The sequence below is a fragment of the Biomphalaria glabrata genome, chromosome 1 (genome assembly GCF_947242115.1).
Source record: "Biomphalaria glabrata chromosome 1, xgBioGlab47.1, whole genome shotgun sequence".
NCBI classification, from domain to species: domain Eukaryota; kingdom Metazoa; phylum Mollusca; class Gastropoda; family Planorbidae; genus Biomphalaria; species Biomphalaria glabrata.
Genome location: NC_074711.1, coordinates 56,248,413 through 56,270,815, shown reverse-complemented (window position 1 = coordinate 56,270,815; position 22,403 = coordinate 56,248,413). Strand labels below are relative to the sequence as shown.

General features: G+C 35.0%; 1 protein-coding gene across 6 annotated transcripts in view; it reads right to left on the bottom strand.

Annotated features, from left to right (window-relative positions):
* Positions 1-22,403, bottom strand: part of LOC106052284 (regulator of G-protein signaling loco-like) — a 105,671-nt gene that overhangs the window by 17,074 nt on the left and 66,194 nt on the right. For 5 of the 6 annotated variants that reach the window (XM_056045269.1, XM_056045260.1, XM_056045290.1 and 2 more), the window contains 5 exons: positions 21,305-22,300; positions 19,838-20,098; positions 17,032-17,212; positions 13,481-14,220; positions 823-930 (listed from right to left, as the gene is read on the bottom strand). In XM_056045269.1, the coding sequence (XP_055901244.1) occupies positions 823-930; positions 13,481-14,220; positions 17,032-17,212; positions 19,838-20,098; positions 21,305-22,300 (2,286 nt within the window). The remainder of the gene's footprint in view (positions 1-822; positions 931-13,480; positions 14,221-17,031; positions 17,213-19,837; positions 20,099-21,304; positions 22,301-22,403) is intronic. The other variant, XM_056045283.1, reaches the window with a different exon arrangement.

The following is a 22,403-nucleotide window of genomic DNA, read 5'->3' as shown; positions in this document are numbered from 1 at the left end:
CTTAATGTCTTTTATTCTTAACAGCTGTCACTGTGTTCCGCTAAAAGTCTTAGTGTTGCGGTTCATAATATGAGAGAGCGAGCGAGAGAGAGAGAGAGAGAGAGAGAGAGAGTCAGATAGAGAAAGCGAAAGAGAGAGAGAGAGAGAGAGAGGGAGGGGGGAAGGGGGGGGGAGTCAGTTTCCTAATATTTGTTAATGACATGCACATGAATTAGTATAAATAGGCCTATGACAAACTAGTTCACTGTATAACTGCGGGAGAGATTTGTTTACAAAGTCATATTAGAATCCTTCGGCTCAAACCGATAAGACCAAATAATAAGAATTTATGCATTGCCTAAAGAAATACTTATTACAGAAGTGAAACGTCTCACTACAGGTGTCGTTGTGTTTTCATGTCACCTTTGTTTTCTTTTTGTATACTACAAACCTTAGAACTTCAAAGTTCTATGTACCAATCTAATTTAGATAGAACAACAAAACACTTATGAATATAGACAACTGACGACATGTCCACATACATATTTGAATGGAAGTACTAAATACAACTCTTAAGCTTTCTATAGAATTCCAGCTCCACACTCTGGTTCGGTAGCAGAGTTGTTTTACTACTAAAGAAGGGCTCTATATGGCATATGCCAAAAGGGTGAATATGTATGACAATGACTCATTTTAAGTTAATAATAAGTTTTAAATATATGAAAAATGTTAAAATCTTGTTCATAATAATGGTTAGTAAAGGGCAACAGTTCACTTATTTCAAATTATCAATACTTTTGTTTTTGTTCGATTATAAGTAGAGTGCATATGTGTTACACCAACCTCATGGGAGTGACTGAAGGATTGTTTTAACATCATTTGATGAGTCCTTCTGAAACTTCCCGCTTTAGTCCACTTTTGGATGTTTCCAACTTCCTGCTTCTCTCTCTGCTGAAGACATAAAAGATACCGTATAGACTTAAAACTGTGAATACAAAGTCTAAGGTAATTATCATTATGTTACATAAATCAAAACGTAATGCTTTGCTAAATTTTGATGACATTAAAAAATAGAAAGTGTTAACAAACAATTGTTTTCAAATCTTCATCTAAAAAGCTTGGAAATAAAATCAAGGCTATCTCTGTCCTATATTTCGTATCAATTATTCAGAACATGTTTTGTTTTTATCCAAAGAGCAGAGTGATACTGAAGAAACATGTTACACATTCTCTCTACACATGGGAATGTTACATGACTATTACCACTGCCAGACACAGCATTGAAGGCTGACACTTGGAACCAAGTCACAAACACAACAAAACGATGACGTTCTTTTCTGGCAGCCAAGAATGGTTGCATTAGCTGAAGACTACTCCAGTCTGTGTCAAGTGGTGATCTGACCAGTGCCACAACTCTTCACGACAACATGTCAGAATGCACATGAATGGAGTCCAACAAATCACTTGACATCGATAGCAATGACAAATGCTTATTTGTGGACCCGGTTCCGGCTCATTAAGCTTAAAGAAAAAAAAATCTATCGACGATTTCGCGACCAAAGGCGTCTCACTTTACATCTCATATATCAGCATGGGGGAAGAGTAACCCCTCTTTATGGATCAGGTAACATTCAGCATTAGACTGTAACCCAACTCTTGTAATAGAGCCTTCCACACACACACTTCTTTTAATGGAACTGAACCTTTTAATCTTTGTTCCAATCAGATCGTCAGAAGCCAATAGATACAAGCTTGTAGAAGAACAAACTAGAAAACGACTGAATTACGACACAAAACTTGTATGTACTAACAGGAATATTGGAATTAAATCTTTTGACAAAAAGCTGAAGATGAAAAGCAACCTTTAATACGTGAAATACAACTATTCAATTAGTCTAAATAAAGCCAGCTTGTAGAGTTATCAATGAAATGAATCAACTGTATGAAACGTGTAAAGCTTCGCATTCAACACAAAATTTCTTTTAGCGTTGTTGTTTTAATCAATCAACTGTTACAATGCGAGAAATGAAAAAAAAAAAGCACTTATTCTATTTTAAGTCGATAAAGACTTAAGTATTGATTGTCGTGCTTGGATTACAATCTTTGCTCCAAACAAAACAGTGCACGGCCTCAGATCTACTTTGGTGGTGACAATATCAGACCGATGTAGATTTATGGCACGATCTGAACATAATCAGAAATCTTCAATGTTCGCGGCAATTATTTAGAACTTTGTTGACAAAGGATACCAATATATAAGGACGTTGTCAATGTGTATTTGTGTATTGCTGGCAATACAATGTAGGAATCAACAACAGCTTTCCTGGACGTGAAAATAGAGTTTTAAGGAAGGTAATGGATGATTCGAAGTCAATATAAGAAAGGTAATGGATGATTCTAAGTCAATATAAGAAAGGTAATGGATGATTCGAAGTCAATATAAGAAAGGTAATTGATGATTCGAAGTCAATATAAGGAAGGTAATGGATGATTCGAAGTCAATATAAGGAAGGTAATGGATGATTCGAAGTCAATGTAAAGAGAATGAAGCGCACAGTTACAGACTAACTCCAACTAATGATATGCTCAAATCTAAAACTAAGTCCCTATTGCATTTAAAACTAAATACCCCCTGATGGATGGATGGATGGATGGATAGATAGATAGATAGATAGATAGATAGATAGATAGATAGATAGATTAAAGATTTCAATCCGCTGGTACGTAAGTAGCTGCACTCTCGCTTGACCACCCAGAAATGTTCATGTTTAGGTTTAGTTTCTACACGTGTGCTTCATTTATTGACCAAAACCTGACACGCTACACATAAATGATAGTACCCCTCCCTTTGGAAAGAGACTGTATCTACTATGACCAAAAAGCTACTTCAGTCTCTTCAAGAGCTCGAACAAAAAGGTACTTCTGCTACCTAACCACAATGATGACCATTGAAATCTTAAGGTCTGATAGGTGAACTCGAGTTCATCCACGCATAGACTGTCTTGACTCAAGATGACGAAAGAAACAGATAGTAGAAAGCAAATGAAGAGAAGTGAACTCCGATGTGATGAATAAGCAAACAAATAGTAAGCAAAACCAAAAAATATCAAGTATACTAACACTGAAAAAGCTCCAGGATAGGCGTATTTTTTGCAGAAATATTGAAATAATGTTTAACAACAAAAACAAAACAGCAAGGATGTTGAACTACCGTTTCTAGTTTTGTGTGGTCTGTCCGTCCGTCACGTTTAGATCTCAAAAACAAGAAAAGATATTAAAACTCATATATTTCTTATGCAATGTTATAGTACAACGGTTATTTTGTATCTTCTGAAAGCGAACCGTTTTGTTTTGTTTTTAATTTAAAAATATCTAAGCTGTCTTTTTTTTTCCCTTATGTATTTGTTTTCTTTTGTAGAAGCCATTAATCATTTACCCATTATATTCATTTTTGTTTTACAAAAAAAAAAAAAAAAAAAAAGAATACATTTTGTCTACATATAATTGTACACATTTTCAAACCATGATTAAGTAACCAATGCTGATTAGTTTTGTTTACTGCTCGTAGAAACAACATGGCGGAGGCTACGGATCTTTTAGACACTTGGCGAAAGGGAAGGCCATGGATGATAGATTAACATTCACCCCTCCCCTCGCCCGTAGGTCAACCATCAATTAGATTATCATTATATCCCTGCCGTTAGGTCAGGCTAAGAATGAAAGACACCCCGTAGTAATCAGTACATGAAATACTTCAAGATTAATAACAATTTCATAACAATGTTAAACGGCTAAAAATCCACCACGTTGGCAACACTTTCGCCCCCCCCCCCATACGTCTATTTGATATGGAGAGAATTAGGCCTGTGGGTATTTGAAAGTTTTTACTTCATAGCTTCTGATATTTGTGCTGACAATATTTTAATGCGCCTTTTCACTTCCCGAATAGATGACCCCAGGGGTGGACCTATTGGGGAACTGTATCTCACATCCGAGTTTGTGTAAACTCTCTTTGTATTTTTTTTTTAATGAGTAGGAGACAAAACTATAAACTCTTTGAAAGGAAAAATAAAGGTCATAGCTGATCTAGAGACTACAGCTTTCAATCTTCATAGGAATTATTTTCCCTACACAAACGAGCAAATAGATTCATTATGTGACTGAATAATTTGTTTCAAAGAATAATCCTTTATGAACGACATTTTTACCTTCAGACTAAGCAATAAGTCAAAGAAATGAAAAATCTGTCTATGCATTGTAAATCTATTAGTCGATAATGAAAAAGAGCTGTATAGAAAATATAGGAAGAGCACTAAGAAATAAGAGACAAGACGCTTTCTCCCAAAATTGGTCGCAACTAATATGTATAGATAATCTATTGAAAAACACTAAGCCATTTGAAGAGCTTGGAAAAAGAAACATATATTCTATCAGTTCAATAATTCATTAAAAGCACCGACTGGTTCATTTATGTATGAGGGCAGACGACTAAAACAGGACTGAGTTGAACACAGCAAGGTAGCAGAGGGGAAGCCAAAGAGAACATTAAGATATACAAAGAAATTAAGAAGGACCTTCCAACAAGCCGAGGTTCGAGACGCTACGATATGACAGATTATACCGAATGCATACATCCCATTCACTTTTTTAAAATTGATGTTTACGAAGTCAGAAATAGAACATTTCAGTGCTTATGGTCAGAGTGCTGAGCTTTAGTTAAGTGGCTTGTTAAATTATCCTTCATTGTTGAGTGAATTTGAAAGTAAATATAGGAATTTTTAGACTAAATTTTTAAAGATTTAAATCCTATTGTATTTCTATACTAATACATGTACAAAGAGTACCACAACGCTTTCAAAACACAAGTACTATTAACAACAACAAATACGTATAGAAATGACAGGCATTATTTCTGTCCTATAAAATAACGTGTACATATAAATGTATTCAAAAGATTTGTATCTAAAACTGTTTTGTTTTTCAGGTGTTAATGTATATAAGACATATTTCACACTGAAAGCAAGTTTTTACATTAAGACTTCAGAATATGGCAAAAAAAAAAAAAAGTAGCGAATATTTAGTAGACTAGCGATGTTTATTATAAGTCGAACAATTCAATGAATTTTGAACTTCACAAGTAAATTGTATAGTCAGACGCATGTGGTCGATGAATATGTTAGTATATGCCAATGATTACTGTTATAGTAGCCCACTAACTGTATAGTAAAGGAGATCTTTTGTTTATTTATCTTTCGTTACAACGTCCCATGGCACGTCATAAACTGAATCTCAAATCATTGTAGCAAAAGGGGACAAGAGGGCAGCAGAAGAACGACATCTAGGGGGTATTTACCTGCCTTATTATCACCCTCGCAGAAACGTCCATGAAGAGGAGACCAAGTCGAAGGTGAACAGTTCCACGTGGTCTAAGAGGACTTTGCCTAGACTCTTCACAGCTACTTTACACACTCAATGACGGCACTTGTAAAGGACGCCCAGTCGTGACCTTCTTGCACCCGTCAACTTTCTGAGCATGAAACCAAGACAACAGTTGAACAATACTCCCTGACTACCTAAGTAAGTTCTCGACAATTTTCACCAACGAAACCTCATTGATTTCACAGAGATTGAATAACGCTTTCGTTAAGATCAAGAAAAACAAACCAATAAATCAGTCCACGAGTCAGAAACCCAATAACGAAATATACTATTAACACATAAGATAGTTGACCAAAACGAAAATAGAAGGTATGAAATATCTCATAATGATGTAGATGTAGAGAATTATCTCAGCTTTGTAATTCCTTAACGTTATAGTTGCATACAAACAAAAGAAATAGTTTATTTTGAAATTACTAAGCGCCGACAAGTCTTCATTCTATCTATATTAATGTCCAAAGAGGTTTGTTTCACAGTCTAGTCTAGTCACTTGTTCATGCTACATGTATTGCTTGTAACAAATATGCCGTACACTAGGAAGGTGAAACCTAAAGATTAAGGCTGTGGGTTTATTCCATTCAAGCTCGAGAGACTTTTATTGTACATGCTTATTTATGTTACACAAACACACACACACACGGTTACTTGTAGACGGCACTTCAGAACGGCGTGGCAGCCACAGTAGATCTAGCCACACGTCCGATTTCTTAGACTACTTTTAGAAGTAAGGATGATTAGGCAAGAAAGCTAATTATATTACTAGAACTAACAAAAGTGAGGCTTGGAAATACAAAATGAAGGGAAGTCAGTGGAAGGACAGAAGAGGAAGGGAAACAACAAATAAACCAAACAAATGGACCGGGTTGTCCCAATCTCCATTGGGTTTCACACTATCGACCAACAAACTAATGTTCTTGAAGTTTCTCTAGCATCAAGGAACTAAATGTTGACACGTTCGAGAATTCCCCAACCACTACTCAAAGCCTTGGTCAATGCCGGATTCTGTTCACAATGTGTGCCATCTATGTCGATAATGATGTCAACATGAATAGCCTCATAGGCCAAGACAATTTCTGTTCACATAAAATATTCCACAGCCAACTAGAGATAAGGCAGGGTTTCTCAATTGTTTAACCATGTGACGCCCATCTAGACAAAAAAAAAATTCGTTTGCGCCAAAGACATTTAGGGAGTCCTGGGAGCTTTGTAAGCTCCTATAGGCCTAGTTAGAACATTTTCTGTGCATATATATTTACACAATGTTGGGACTCCAGATTTAAGCAATGCATGTTCATTAACGCTAGTCTTTGTTTTTTTTCCCTCATAGTTTTTAAGAAGTTTCTACACTAGACAAAGGTATATATGGATATATGGTGTAGTGACAATAGACACCCCCCCCCCCTTTTTTTTTCCCAGTAAGCAAGAGGTCAGAGGCCAAAGTATTTTCCTTAGTTCTTGAACTTTAGAAATGTATTCTCCTGATGTCAAGAACGCACATTTTCTCAAAGCTAGAAAAGTGCAGGCGGAACAGATAAGCATTGAAGTGTTTCCCCAGCATTATGATTTATTCCAGACAAAAATGGTATTCATTCTAATGGTTCTACTTAGAAGCTGAAACAAAGTCTCTTAACTTAAAAAGTATTTTACGTTTTCAAAAATTGGTAATAATCTAATTTTTACTAGATTCGGATATGGATTTATAACTACAAAGAAAATATTTTTGAAAAATTAATTGAGCGTGTACCCCTTTCTGTCAGCACGTCGCGTCTCCCTAGACGGGCGCGCATCACAATTTCGGAACACTGATCTAAACTATGCTTGGGCGAATGAAGGGCCCTTAATGTATTGTGTGTGTATGTGTTTTTTTTCCCTCTCTTTCTTCTTTGTAAAAGATAAAAGAAGATTTGATCAATGTTGAATACAGGAATGATATGACGATGTATTGGGGAAGGGGGGGGGGAATTCTTAAAAGGGGGATTTCCAACTAAATCTAAACAATATCCTAAATAGTTTCTCGTTTTGTTTATTCGCATCATTTTGCTGTGCGAATATCCTCCCTTCTTCCTAACCAAAGTAGACTAGTGTAGACTATTAATCCAGTAATGTGCAAACTATGGCCCGCGGGCCAACTCCCGCCACATGTTTTGTAATAATTAAAAATAAAAATTTGCAGTGTAAGAAATCAATTTTTAAAATACCAAATGAACCATTAGCATAATATTGCTAGTTTTTATTTCTAGTTGTCATTTAATTGGTTTCACGAGAAGCCTGCATTAAATATTGGTGTAGGGCCTACATTTTAGGGCGCCCCTGAGTCCACCTAACTCTGAGGTCACCTGACATTAGTTGGGAAAGTAAAGGCGGTAGGTTGTTGTGCTGGCCACATGACACCCTGGTTAAACAAGTATACAGAAAAAGATGACAATTAAATCATCTGCCCCATAGATCGCAAAATCTGAGATTAGTACTTCACTTTTATCACTTGTATGGAACAAGTATAACAATTCAACTATTAGATGTCGAATTAAAAAAAAAAACACCCGTAGACTTGATTCTAAGGTTGTGTTTCTTAAGTGGATTTGGAAGTACATTTTTCTTGATTGTAAAGACAAACCGCTGTTTCTTATTTGCAATGAAACTGGCCGTTAATAAGGACTATAATGTATCCGGACATTTCACTTCCAAACATACTGCCCAGATAATACAAATGATTTTAAAACTGTAAGTTTATCTAAAAAAAAAAAAAAACCTCAAGGGGACTTAAACGTAAAATGAAATTTTAGGCCTACACCAAACGTTAGCATAAAGAATCAGTAACTTTAAGTTCTGGTCCAGTTTTACTAACGAAAAAATGTAATGTTAATGTTACAGCGCCATTGGCATTACTTCTAAAAGTCATCGATGAAACGCCTCTTACAGGGGCGTTTTAGTTATCTATATAAATGAAGCAACAGGCCAAATATTTTTTGATGTACTTGTAAGTCTAAGAATTTTGCATTAATACGATAGATAAAGCACCAAATATAATAGGGAAAATATCTGGATTTGTTGGGATTTTCCATAAAACTACCCTGCGAACTTGAGGCAAGTTGAAGGTGAATTGGAAAGAAAATTTCAAGACTGCAGTTCTATTGTACAAGATTTAGATATTATCAGTTTGCCTTTTAATGTGGATTGAGAAGTATACCAACCATACTTGCAACTTGAAATAATTGAACTGCTATCTAATAATCATCTCAAACATTTCTAAATGTTCTGGAGTAGGCAATTACAGAGGCTTGCCGAAAGTTTTACATATGTAATATCTCATGCTTAAGGTTGTGTAAAATGTTGACATCACAATATATCTGTGAAAAGTTTAGAAAATGCTCTTTCAGAAATAGACGAAATAGATTGAAGGATGAACTACTCAGTTAACTTTGAAAAAGTTATGGCCCGCTCAAATTTTTCTTTTAATTTCTTGGCCCGCTCCCCAAAAAGTTTGCCCATCACTGCTCTAGTCCAACTGTCTTATTTTAGACAGCAAAGCTAGCTCACTTGAGGAGAAGCGGGTAGAATGCACTTTTTAAAAATAATAGCAAAACGAAAGCATTTACAAAATGAAACAAACGAAAGCATTTACAAAATGAAACAAAGTCCATAGTAATAGACACCGGGTGACACGAAATAGACAAAAAACAAGCAATAGAAAAAAAAAATACTTTTTTAAAACCAAAGCTTATCTAATGGGAAATAGCCGCTAATTAATGCCAATTATCTGAAAATTACAGGGTTTAGCTCCCTTTCTGCTATATAAAACAAAATTAATTAATTAGTACTAAATGATTAGCTAACTGGTTAATTTTTTGATTGATTCGTGTATTGCTATCGACTATGAATAATTTTGCAAAATTTCAACTTGATCCAAAAATGGGACGTAGGGAATAAAATGTGTCACAACGTAATGAGGGGACTAACTCCATATATATATATATCCACATCTCTCATTAAGCATTTATTCCCCTTATTTCAAAATCAAACAAAATATATAATCACCAACAATTAATTAACTAATTGTTTCTTTTTTTTCCCTTTGATTGATTCATGTCTTGTCAGGTTCAATGATTAATTGTGCAAAGTTTAAACTTGATCTGAGAATGGGAAATGGGAGAAAAAAACATGTTCAAACTTTTTACCACACAGACAGACAGAGTGAGTTGATATAAGCTTTGTAAAAAGAATAAAACTTGGAATTGACTGTAGCTAGATATCTTCGTAATAAAATACTAACAAAAGGGCCACACCTTCCCACCATACTTTAGATCACCTGCCAAACGGTACTATGTAATTTTAATTATGTACGAGTAAACTACTTAAGTGAGACGCGGTGGCCGAGTGTTAAAGAGCTTGGCTTCCGAACAGTGGTCCTGGGTTCAAATACTGGTGACTGGGATTTTTTAAATTTCGGGATCTTTAGGGCGCCTCTGAGTTCACCCAGCTCTTATAGGTACCAGTCAGGGAAAGTTAAAGGCGGTTGGTCGATGTGCTGGATGGTGGCCCATGCCACAGATGGGAACTACAGGCAGAGATGAGATGATGATGATAGGATCATTTATTATAGTTTGTTTGACATTTTGTATGATGCAAAACATAAAATATCAACCAAAGATAATAATAGAAACTCAAGCAGGTTATAAAATATACTTTCACCAATGCCTACAAATTTTTCAAATATATTTATGTAGACCTCTATGACGCTATAAAGGGATGAAGTGTGTGCATACAAAAAGAAGTATTGTGTTTTCAATTTGAACAGATTGAAATCTAAAATGAAATTAGTTTTCTTCATCTGGATCTGTCTCTTTTGATCCCTACGTTTTAAATGGAAATGTATAACAAAAACATTATAACATTTCTATACTTTGCATTAAAAAAATGGTAAAGAATATATTCAAAATAAAATTTGCTGATAACAATTTTTTTTTCCAAAATATTATTGTGTGATCATTAATTTTCTTGTATTTATTTAAATATAAATGAATCAGGAACGGCCAGTATATGTTCAGGCACTGCCATTACATGTTCAGGCATATGTTCAGACACTGTCTGGATATTAGTATGTCTTTAAAGGCACTGCCAGTATATGTTCTGGCACTGACAGGATATCAGAATGTGTTTAGGGCACTGCCAGAATGTGTTCAGGCACTACAATTATATTCTCAGGTACTGCTTATCTTTGGGTGTAAGCATGCTTCTGCCATGCCATGTCAACTAAAAATAAAAGTACCAGAACCCATTTTTCAAAGTAGATGTCCAAATAAATAGCAAGTGTTCCCAGGGGCAGGAGAAAGTAGTGCATAGAACAAATGTGCTATTATTTGTGTAGCTTAGATATATCTGTGTTCTCTAAGAAGTCACCATAAAATGTTCATGCTAATCAAAAGAAGAAAGTTCAACTGGAACAAACTAGCCTTTAGAAATTATGATGTCTGTAGACTATAATAATACATGTAGAAGTATGCTTAGAAATATAGGAAGTCATTCAATAGTAAGTGCTTATTTTTGCTGCAACCTAGCACTTCTATCATAAATAAGCAAAATTGATGTATTTACATTCTTCAAGCACCAATGTAATTGCTTAAATATTGCATGCAGTGTGTACTTGTATATTACCTAAATTGCTGATGTTTTTAGATAGGTGGCTACTGAAAAAAATGTACCATACAAAATATATTAATATGGAGATAACAATGTCGTAACACAATCTTTCTTTTCATTGTACACATTTTATAACTTGCTAGAATGTGGTTGACAACCAACATTTCTACATTTAACTACCCAAATTCAACCAAGAACCAAAAATCAAGGAGTTGATATTACATTTGGTTAGCACTGAAGCAGCATTGTTGATTCCCAAAGTTAAATTAGGTTGATATTATCTAATCATTGATAAAGTTATGGATAAAAGAATCAAAGACATTTATAGCTATGTTTAGAAGATCTTGGATTTCTAGGAAATATGAATGCTAATGTTTAGCAAGTTAACAAAATTATTTTTTTTTCTTAAATGAAGGTAGCTGTACAATAGAATAGTAGGTTCCCAGAAATCTCCAGTCAAGCATTATACAACTTTGCTAATACATGCTGATTAATTCAGCATTTACTCATAGGAAACAATGCTAAGCATATTAATCACTTTAACAGAGATGGTCTGTTAACTTCTCTGTCACAAGGATTAAATCTACAATTACATTAATTACTAAAAAATGAGCATTACAATTTGTTAAAGTTTCTCTCCTTTAGAACAAAGTTTGAAAGTCCCATAGACTAGGACAAGATAAAATAATTGTGGACAAACAGGCTTTATCTTGACTTGAAACAGGACCAAGAAACCTATGTGCAACTTTGATTATGACCAAATGGTTAAAAGTCTATACATGAAATTAAATGCTACAGAGTGAAATGGTTAGAAGCAGCAAGAGATTTGACAAGAATTCAGGCATTCTGAATGTAGTTTAAAAAAAAAAGTTTTATAAGGATTAAAGTATGTGTTTAAGATGATCTGCTAGATGGCTAAGGAATCAGAGTTCATTATAAGGTATGAAGAAATACAGAGACAATGGCTTCAAGAACCAATGGCTTAAATTATTAGGAATATTGACATGAAATAAGTGTACTGTACACGGGAAAGTACTTAAGAATTTTTTAGACTGAACATTCTGTATTTAGATTTCAGAATAAATCATTAAAGATTTTTAAAAATTACAAATTTGGTCTCTTTATCAACATAGAAAATAAAAGATACAACACAAATACTAAGGAATAAAACCTTTTGATCAGGCACCAAAAGATTTAGTGGGTAGGTAGCCAGCAATAGCTGAAGAGGTCCTCCTGGCTGAAGCTTATTGGTTTAGGCACCAGTTACTAGCCTTTGCCCCTTCTTCTGTTAGTGAAAATAGTTCTGACTGACTCAATATCTGAGTCACACATAAAGGTCAAAAGGTTTGGTTCATTTAGTCTAAAACTGCAGGTGATACCTCTTAATAGTCTCATATTCTCCCCCTACTAGACAGGCAAACAGGAGATTCACACTCAGTATTCAGTATTGAACAGTATTCACACTACAAATGTCTCCATGTGACTACCATATTGCTAATTGTCAACTTCTCAATGACTGTTTTATAAAAAGCTCTATGTAAAGAGAGTTGCTTACTTGGTCATCTAGCTTTTGCCTCATACAAAGTAGAACCAAAAGTCTTAACTGGCAAATATTAAGTCAGTATCAATCTCCTTGGCACGGAGCTGTATCTAACTAAAGCAACAAGAATAGCCAAAAGCAAGACAAAAAAACTGGCCAAGTAACTCACAGCTAATAAAAATCAAGATGAATTGGGCCCAACTAATCATACTCGCATGCTGGGCAAGGTGCTGAGGGAAGAACATATACCAAAATTAGTCTTTTTTGCTGAGTTGAAAGGTGGTCGGCATAACAGAGGTGCCCCACAGAAATGCTTTCAAGACCAGCTTAGGTATCAACTTGCTTTAACAGACAGAAGAAAGCATCTGGCTGCAGATGGCTTTGGAATGAGACAGCTGGAGATCATTTACAAAGGTAGCAGGATACACATTTGAGACCAAAAGAAAATCTACTGCCGAGGACAGACGTTAACGGCAAAAAAAAAAAAAAAAAAAAAAAAAAAAGGGTAAATCAACCACCCCAGACAATGGTTATGTATGTGATGGATGTGGCAACTATATAGGTTGCAGCTGAAATACTGCACTCCTCATTAATCTTAGGACTCGAAAACAAGTCTTATGTATATAATCATTCTCCAAATGTGATTGGCTAGTCAAAAGGAAATGTTGAACTCAGCAGCCACTTCTTGAACATAGAAAAGGAGATTGTGCTTATCTTCCACAACAAAACAGGAATAGTTTTAATTATTTTCAGGAGTTATAGTTTAGATTATAAGCATTTACCAGCAAAAAAAATGCTTGATATCTGGAATCTGATAATTTTAATGTTATTTTTGAACTACCTACTGGGATCTGATAATTTTAATGTTGTTTTTGAACTACCTACCTTTTTAGATAAAGCAAAGCCTTCAGATAATCTGCGATTATCTTCCTCTAAAGCAGCATTTCTATCTTTCTTAAACTGTTCCAAAATCCGCCGAATATAGGGATCATCTTCGCTTTCATCATCATCTTCCTCTCCATCATTATCATCATCATCATCTTCATCTGAGTCCTGGTGTGGGAAAAAGGGTGCGGGTGGAGCTGATGGAGACCTAAACACCAAAGAAGTTGGAGATGTTGGTGGAAAAGCTCTGGGACTTAATTTTCCAAGTGTTTCAACATCTATAGTTTCTGGCTTGGATTGTGCCCTTTGCTTGCTTAGCGGTGCAGACACAGGTCTTGGAACTTGGAATGCTGAACGAACATTGTTTGATCTGAAGGTTTGAATGGAACTTGACGGCACACTAACAGGAGCAACAAATTTGTGGTGCTTTACAGGATTAACATTAGCAGCCTCCAAGATAGCATGACCATCATCAGCAACAGACAAAGACAAAATTGGGTCTCCAGCATGTGATTCACCATCACTTCCTAGAAGGCAGTTCTGTTCTTGAAGCTGCTGCTGGCGAGCTTGAAGGAGTCGTTGCATACTCTGCCTCAAGTTCTCTGTACTGATATTGTTGGAAAATAAAGTATCTTTGATGCTTGGTTGTGTAGGATCTGGCATGGCTCTGGGAGTCAGCTTATTGATGGGTCTTGAACCTTGTTGCCAACACTCTTCACTGCTTGTTGAATTATTCAACCCTAATTAAACAATAAAAATTCATTGCAATAAATTCCTTTTAAAATCACTAACAAAGAAAAATAAATCAGAAAATGCTAAATACACAAAACAACTTCCCATATATTTACTAGAAATACATTCACTGACACAAGTCTTTTTTCAACGATTCCTACTATCTTAAGCTTACACTCTCTACATGGGAAAAGGCTGGAAGTTGGGTGTGTGGAGTCTGGCTATTCCCAAAATCTGGCAGCAAAGCTAATTATATATCATGCTAATAATGTGGATGTTGTGGGTTCGATCCCATACTGTTCAATTTTTCAATTTTTAAAATTACGAACTGATAAAATCATGTCTCATCCAATTGGATCCAATTTGGATCAGATTAAAAAAGAATTACATCTGATTCAGATCCGACCCAATTCTATCTAATCCAATCTGGATCAGATCCAATCCTATTGTATTTGATTGGATCAATCAAATCTGATTAGGAACCAATCTAATCAGATCAAATCCTTTCCTATCAAATCCAATCTATTCTGATCCTGATCAAATCTGATCTGATTTTATTTAACAAAAAGTAGGAATCGATATTAATTTTTTTTTTATATTAATTGTTTTCTGCTTTGTTTAATGAGCATGAAACAGTACAGCCCTGATTTAGATGTTCTGAGTACAATCACCATCAGATATTGTTGTCTTTACAGACTCCCAATCCACTCATCAAGCACTTTACAGCAGCACCCCAAACAGCCCAAGAGAGTTGACAACACTAATTGTGATAATACATCAGATGATGGCAAAATTAAATATCAATATCACACTACAGTGGATTACTGGACACATTGGCATCATGGGAAATGAAAAGGCTGATAAACAATCAAAGGCAGGATCATCTATGGAACAACCAGACAGACCTGTTAATTACCTCACCCTAAGGCCATTGTATGTCAACAATCACTAAGAGGAGTGGCTCAACCAATGGGCATCAAGAAACAGGCAGAACCATGTACAAAGAAATGACCATGCCAAACAAACTGGACAAAGAGCAATCTAAAATCTTCCAACTAAGAATGGACACACATCTCTGTTAAATTACCATCTTAACTAAATAAATTCCACACAACTCCCCCTTTGTAGACATTGTGCCCACCCTTATGAAACCGTAAACCGTATCCTCTTTGAATGCCTCTTCCTAATCCACCTTAAGCAGACCCTACTACCACTACAAGGGGGCGAGGTGGCTGAGCGGTTAAACGCTTTGCTTCCAAACCTGGGGTCGAATCTTGGTGAAGACTAATTTTGAATTCTGGGATTTTTAGGGTGCCCCTGAGTCCACCCAACTCTAATGGGTTCCTGACTTAAGTTGGGGAAAGTAAAGGCGGTTAGTCGTTGTGCTGGCCACATAACACTCTGCTCATTAACCATTGGCCAAATAAACAGATGATCTTAACATCATCTGCCCTATAGTTCACAAAATCTGAAATGGGTACTTAACCTTTTTTTACTACTACCACTACAGCTCAACATAACCAACACTCTGTACGGCAGTGATAAACAACTGAAGAGAATAGTCTGCAAAAGAGCTCACAGCTCAGCAGCAAAAAGCTGGCTAGAAGATGAAGATGTTCTGACAATGCTAGTGCAGACATATGGTCATTCACTAGGGGATACATAAACACAGATATCTTGAGATGTCAACACTGGTAAAACCTTTCAGCTTGTAATAATAAACAACAAATGAAGGATTTCTTTTCAGTTGTGATATACAGAAGCAATATAAATCCAAAAGCTTGTGTGTCAAAAGCTAAGAACTTGTCTATTTTTACATTAAACAATTGCTGTGTTTGAGATGATTATAACTACATATTAACAGATGGCTACTGTATCATTTTTTCATTGCTACAGTGACAAATTTTGTAATCTGTCCCTTGCAAAGTGTGAATATGCTTTTTTATTCAGATGATGAGTTTTATATATAAAAAAAATCTGTATTTTTTCTAAAACTTCCTATAGAAATAGAACAGTATTACTTAAAAAGTTTTTATTTATATAAATATACTAGCCGGACATTACCAGTGGCCTGCGGGCCTTAGTTTGTGTTTACTAATCTAGTGGATTGGATTTAGATGTATGTTAAATTTGGCTTATGATCCTTCCAAGTTTTTCATTTTCGCTACGAAAATAAAAGTAGTTTTGCGAAAATGGGTTTACCCGAAGCCGATACATTCATATCTATTAAAAATGAAAGAAGCGATAGATGATTAGGATATAAAGTACAATTAAAACGGGTTTACCCGATTTGTTAAATGAATGGGATTATAAAGTAAGACAGGATGTCTGAATTAGCAGATATATGGAACGAATTTATGTAAAAATGCTTTTGAATCACAAAATTGAAGGTTAATTTTATTACTTAATGAAATCAATAGACTATCTTTTGCATTTTCATGTGTCAAAGTAAAAAACTATCTGCGCAAAGTGTACTTCTTAAAAGTAGATCTAGATCTAAATCCTTTCGATCTTTTCTCATGTCAACATTGTAAACAAAGCCTAGATCCATTAAATACTATAGCTTTAATAGAGTTTGTCAACTTTTTTTTTTGAGGGTCTTAAGTTTGTTTTATGGCTACAATACATACACTACGGTCTAAGTTGGTACCCAAGGCACATTTCTGCCAAGTTTTATCAAGATTGGTCTATTCATAACATGCATACATACACCTTACTTTCTACTTTATTGGGTTTTTTATTAGAATTTCAAAAAAAAAGATAATGTGATAAATCAACAACTAAAAAATACAAATTCTTGCAATAAATTGCTTTGTTACCTCTGCGAATATCAAAAGCAGAAATAGGTCTTTGAATAGAGGATGAACTGGCAGTACTGTTAACAACATCCACTTCCGGAGAAAGATTGCCTTGAGTTGACATATTACTGAGATCTAAGGCATTTGACGTATCACTGGTATTTAGTTGGTACATTCTATAAGGCAATTCTACAATACACACCTAACAAAAAAACAAAAAACTTTTAGAAATATTTTACTAAGATGATAAAATAAAATGTTTTTATTAAACCCTGAAAAACTAAAATTTGTTTAGCTCAAGCACACACAAAATATATCAGGTAGGTCTTAAATTATTTTATCAAAATAGAGGTCTATGTTTTGTGTCATGGTGACTTTTGATTTCATTTCAGAAGAAAGTTTTGAGTGTCATATTGTATGAGTATGACTGACTCACAGGGCCAACTAGGAGTTTTGTTACACTAATCCCACCTGTAACCATGTTTAAATTAAGATGCTGTTTGTAAATATAGCAATTTTCTAGTGTTAGGTGATCTTTATTTATTTGGAACTTCTCTTTATCTCACCTAAGTTTGCATTCTCTAAATCAAATAAAAAAATATATATGGGAATTTTTCAAAAGAAAAAATTTAGTTTTCTTGTACCAGTTAAGCACACACAAAGTAGCCAGAGATCTTATACAACAGCTTAAACCACAGCTTGAAAATGTTAATAATTTTTTTAAAAATGTAAAATGAATGTGTGTAATAGTACATATTATTTATATATTATTAGCAGTACAGACTGGCTACGTCCGCTGATTTGTTTTCTTTTTTTAATTGCAATACATAGCCACATTTTAACTATCAACCTGACCTACATTTTTAGCCAATGAATAAGAGTATTTGTTACAATGAACTTTTATGGCCCACATTCTATTTCCTTTTCTGTCTCTCTCTCTTTCTCTTCGCTCTTTGATACCCCCATTTTGTTTTCTTTTAACATGTGTATTATAATTTCTCCAACATAGACTTTTGACTTGATTTGGAAAGACTCGCTCCATAATGTTCCCCTAACACAGGGGTGGGCAACCTTTTTGTATCGAGGGCCACATTAAAAACAGTTTGGGAATGGCGGGCCGCATATATGTATATATCTTAGAAAGATACATTCGCTAACTGTGTAGAATGTCTTTTAATTCCTATTTACACTGTATTATATTCAAGTTTCTTTTTTTTTTAAAACTCCGCGTAAAATATTACGACAAGAGTTAGCAATTTTGAAATCAATTTTACGATTATTTTTTTAAAATTGCTTTTGTCTTTTTATATCACAACATCCCCACAAATATACAGTTGTACTTAATAAGCAGTATTTTACTTTTTACACTCGTGCATAATGTTCTGGAACTGTCGAACTAGCTTGTTACTAGTTGTTACCCCTGTGACTGGTGTCAAATTACAGTCAGTCAACATTGACCAGTGATTATACTTATTTAGTTTCCACAAAAAAAAATGTTTGATCACTGAATGAGACAATAATATATGTTCCGGAAGTTGAATGTCAGGACGAGCGAAACCTGCCCTTGTGGAGCACCACCAGAGAATGCTAATCATGTCACTTCAATGGTGCATACTAAATCAAGAGACCCGAAAAATACTCTCCAAAGACTATTCGGAGAACTGCCTGATCCGGAAACCACTGCACGGTTCATCTCAGATGTAAAATTACTGATCTGAACCCTCCAACATGTAAAATGAGAACGAAGAAGAAGAACAGATGTATGTGTACCCAAATAGTGAGCAAAGTTTTTTTAAAGTGTGGAAATACTGCTTCTGGCACCCATAAGACTCCCGTGGTAGTAATGACTGGAGCGTCTCTTTGCTTGGAGCTATGTCCCCTCGAGCTGAATCAGCTTCTGCAATAAATGGTGAGCTGATGGTATTGAAGACTGGTTCTTGACGTCTTAAAATTTGCTTTTATAAATTGCACAGTTAAGGAATCTTAATAAGTGTTGTACTTTTAATTATTTCACTATAAATAGTTTCACCTTTCAGCAAAGGAAAATGACAAAAACTATTTTCTTTTGCTTGCTTGTAGAAATGGGAAAGCCTTGTTTGAAAAGATTTAACATGCATTTACATTTCATATGTAAACAACCACTTGCAATAGCAATTATAAAACACATGAAATCTGTCTTCCACTATTCATTAGAAATATTGATAACAAAGTCACAGTCAATGTCCTTCAAGTAACATAACAATTTCTTCCTTGAGATTTTATACCTCATTTGCCTTGCCCGTGCTAAGCTAGCGGATACATTGAATTACTTTGTTCATAAAACGGAACTAAACGTGGTTAACACATCTAGCTCTACTTAGTTTCATTAGAATTATGATATTACCAATAAATAGAAATTGTATGCAGCTTTGTGCAAACTTTCCTGTTTAGAGTTTATGGTTGGGATTTTTTTATTAAAAAAAATTGTCAAAGGTCGAGCTCCATCAGTTGTTACACTTACCATCTGGTTCCAAGCCAACCCAACACTCAGAGATTGTGTCTTGAATCGAGTGTGTTGATGTATAGCCAATAAGCATAATCTTCGTTTACTTTTATAATGACATTTATGACAGTTTCAAAAATTTATATAGATATTACATTTAATATTTGCATTTTTATATGTATGTACTGTGAGCCCACCTGATTTCTATAGGTGTCGGAGGGCCGCACAAAACACTTCGGTGGGCCGCATGTGGCCCGCGGGTCGTAATTTGCCCACCCCTGCCCTAACACATGCAAACACTCATATTTTGGGACTGGTAATATTAGTAGCACTTTTAAAACCCACTTGTTCATTCTGTTCTATAGGAGCTTCTTCACGACCAAACCCAAGGCCACTGTCACTGTTGCTATTGTTTCCATTGCCACTGCTGTTGACCTGCTCCAGTTTAACCATAGGATCAGCCAGTGCCTGTGACTGGACTATCTCAGTATCAAACTTTCTGGGTGGTGCATCACGGTATAGGTTGGCAATGCACAAAATAAGTGATGTAGGTGACTTTGGGAACTCAACACATCGGTACATCTCATGGCTGTTAGTACAATGTATCTGAAAGTAGTAAAAAAGTTTCTGGTTATTTTCTATATATATACCAAAAATAACTATTTTACTTCATCACATTAATACCAGTAGTTTGTGCCATATGGTCTAGTTCAGTGATGAGCAAACCATGGCCTGCAGACCAACTCCAGCCCAAAGAATGGTTTAATCTGTCCCACCACATGTTTTGTAATAATAATATAAAATAACAGTTTCACTCACAATGTAAAATAAAAATTTAAACATTGAAGTAACAAAAATATTACCAATTTTAATTTATATGTTCACCTACTGGTTGCATAGGCTGAATCAAAATATACACAAGCGCAGGAAACAAAGTTTCAGGGGTGGGTAAGTTAAATGCCATTAAACAAGCGACAGTTGAGTTGGTGTTATTAATTCTTTATTTCACTGTGCATGTTTGTTAAACATTGAGACTAAAATGTTGAGTGAATAGCGTAGAGTTGAGGTGAGTGGACATGTAAGTAATTTTTTTATAAATCTTTAAGACCAACCAATGTGTCTTCTTTGCAATGAAACCATGGCCGCTTAAAATAACTATAATATATTACAGATACTTTACTTCAGAAGATAATAACACTCTTTATGCATCCATGAGAGATTTTAAAAAAAGCTGAATATCTATGTAAAGAATTATTAGGTTAGCACAATCTGTAGCAAAAAGTTGTTACTTCTCAGAGACCTGCTATACATGTTAGCTATATTAGACCATACAATATTGCTTAAAGTAAGTAAACTCATTCTGACAGAATTTTGTTAAACATTGTTTGATTCAAGTTACTTGAACTTCAATCTAATAATCATTTTAAAACATTTTCCAATAATCTCTCATGGTTAGAGAGAGAATTTGTCAATGATCTTTTTATTACAATAATAAAATAGAAACATCTGCACCAAGATGAATGTACATATCAGTAACCAGTTCACATTATGAATTACACAAAATTATGACAAATTACTATCAAAACACTTGCAGCTTCATATAAAGAATTAGTTTAATATTGATGTCATTAAATACAATATTAAAATTCTTTTTTTTTTTAACTATAAGATAAAAATATTATGGCCCACTCAAACTTTTTTCTTTATGTTTATTTTCCTGCTCCCAAAAATGTTAGTCCATCACTAGTCTAGTTATTCTTATGGAACAAAGTATAAGGTAAAAATAATAAAATAAAACTGAATGACATATACCTGAAAAGCCTCAGCATGCTGTAAATGAGCACTGTGTGGACTTAGTTCTGGCTCAATCATAAAGATGTGACAAGATGAGTTGGGAATTTTAAAACTTTCAGCTCCATTGGTGTAACTACTGCAATCATCGTCAGGTAAGCTCAGTGTCACCAGACCAAAAAATCTCTCATCATCTGGACAAATGCCACTAAAAGCTATTCTCTCATGGGGATAGAATGCAACCTGCTTTCCAATGGAATTGGTGAGTGTGACCCCAGAGGGGTTGACTTGCATCAAGACCAAAGTGTGGACTCGTTTCTCCAATCTCAACCTCCTTACTGCATTACGCAAGGCCTGGAGCCTCTGGTGTGGGCGTGTATGAGAACTGGGAGTTTCTATTGAACCTATGTAACCAACAACTGCTTTAGCTGAGTTTGTTGATTTCTGTTGGTTAATGTCTTGTTTGTCACTATTGATTTCTCCATTGGGAGACACTGAAGGCCGATCTCTATTAGATGCTGTCAATTCTACAGATTTTTTTATGTTTTCTTCAGAATCACTTTGCTGTGGTGCTTTTATTTCAGCTACCTGGGGGACCTTTTTAACAATTGCAGCAGATAAAGAAATTTTTTTGGCTGTTGCCACTGATCCATTTTGTAAAGCCCCATTTACAAAACCAGTATGCTGTACATCTTTAGCCTCGTATCTGTCAGAGTCTTTCTTACTTGAAAACTTTTCCTGTCTATTTTTGCCCCAGGCCAGTTCTGCAACATGTGCCCAGGCTTGATCTTCCTGGGATGTCAGACTTGAGGAGAGATCAGATTCTGCACCTGCTGGAATATAATGTTTTAACTGATTTTCTTTTCTATCTCTTTGATATGAAGGTGGTGCTCTTTCATATTTAGAAGCTTTGACTGCAGGATTGACTCTAGGCCTAATTCTATTTGGATATCTTGATTTACTTCTGGGTGGATAGTCATCATCAGAAGAATCTGAACTATTATAATTCTCAGCAACCTGTAAAAAAAAGTCAGATTTAGATTTATAAGTTTTATTGTTGTTCTCAAAAAACTAAAACAAATTTATTACTTAAGTGATTTTTAATGCCCTAAAAATACAA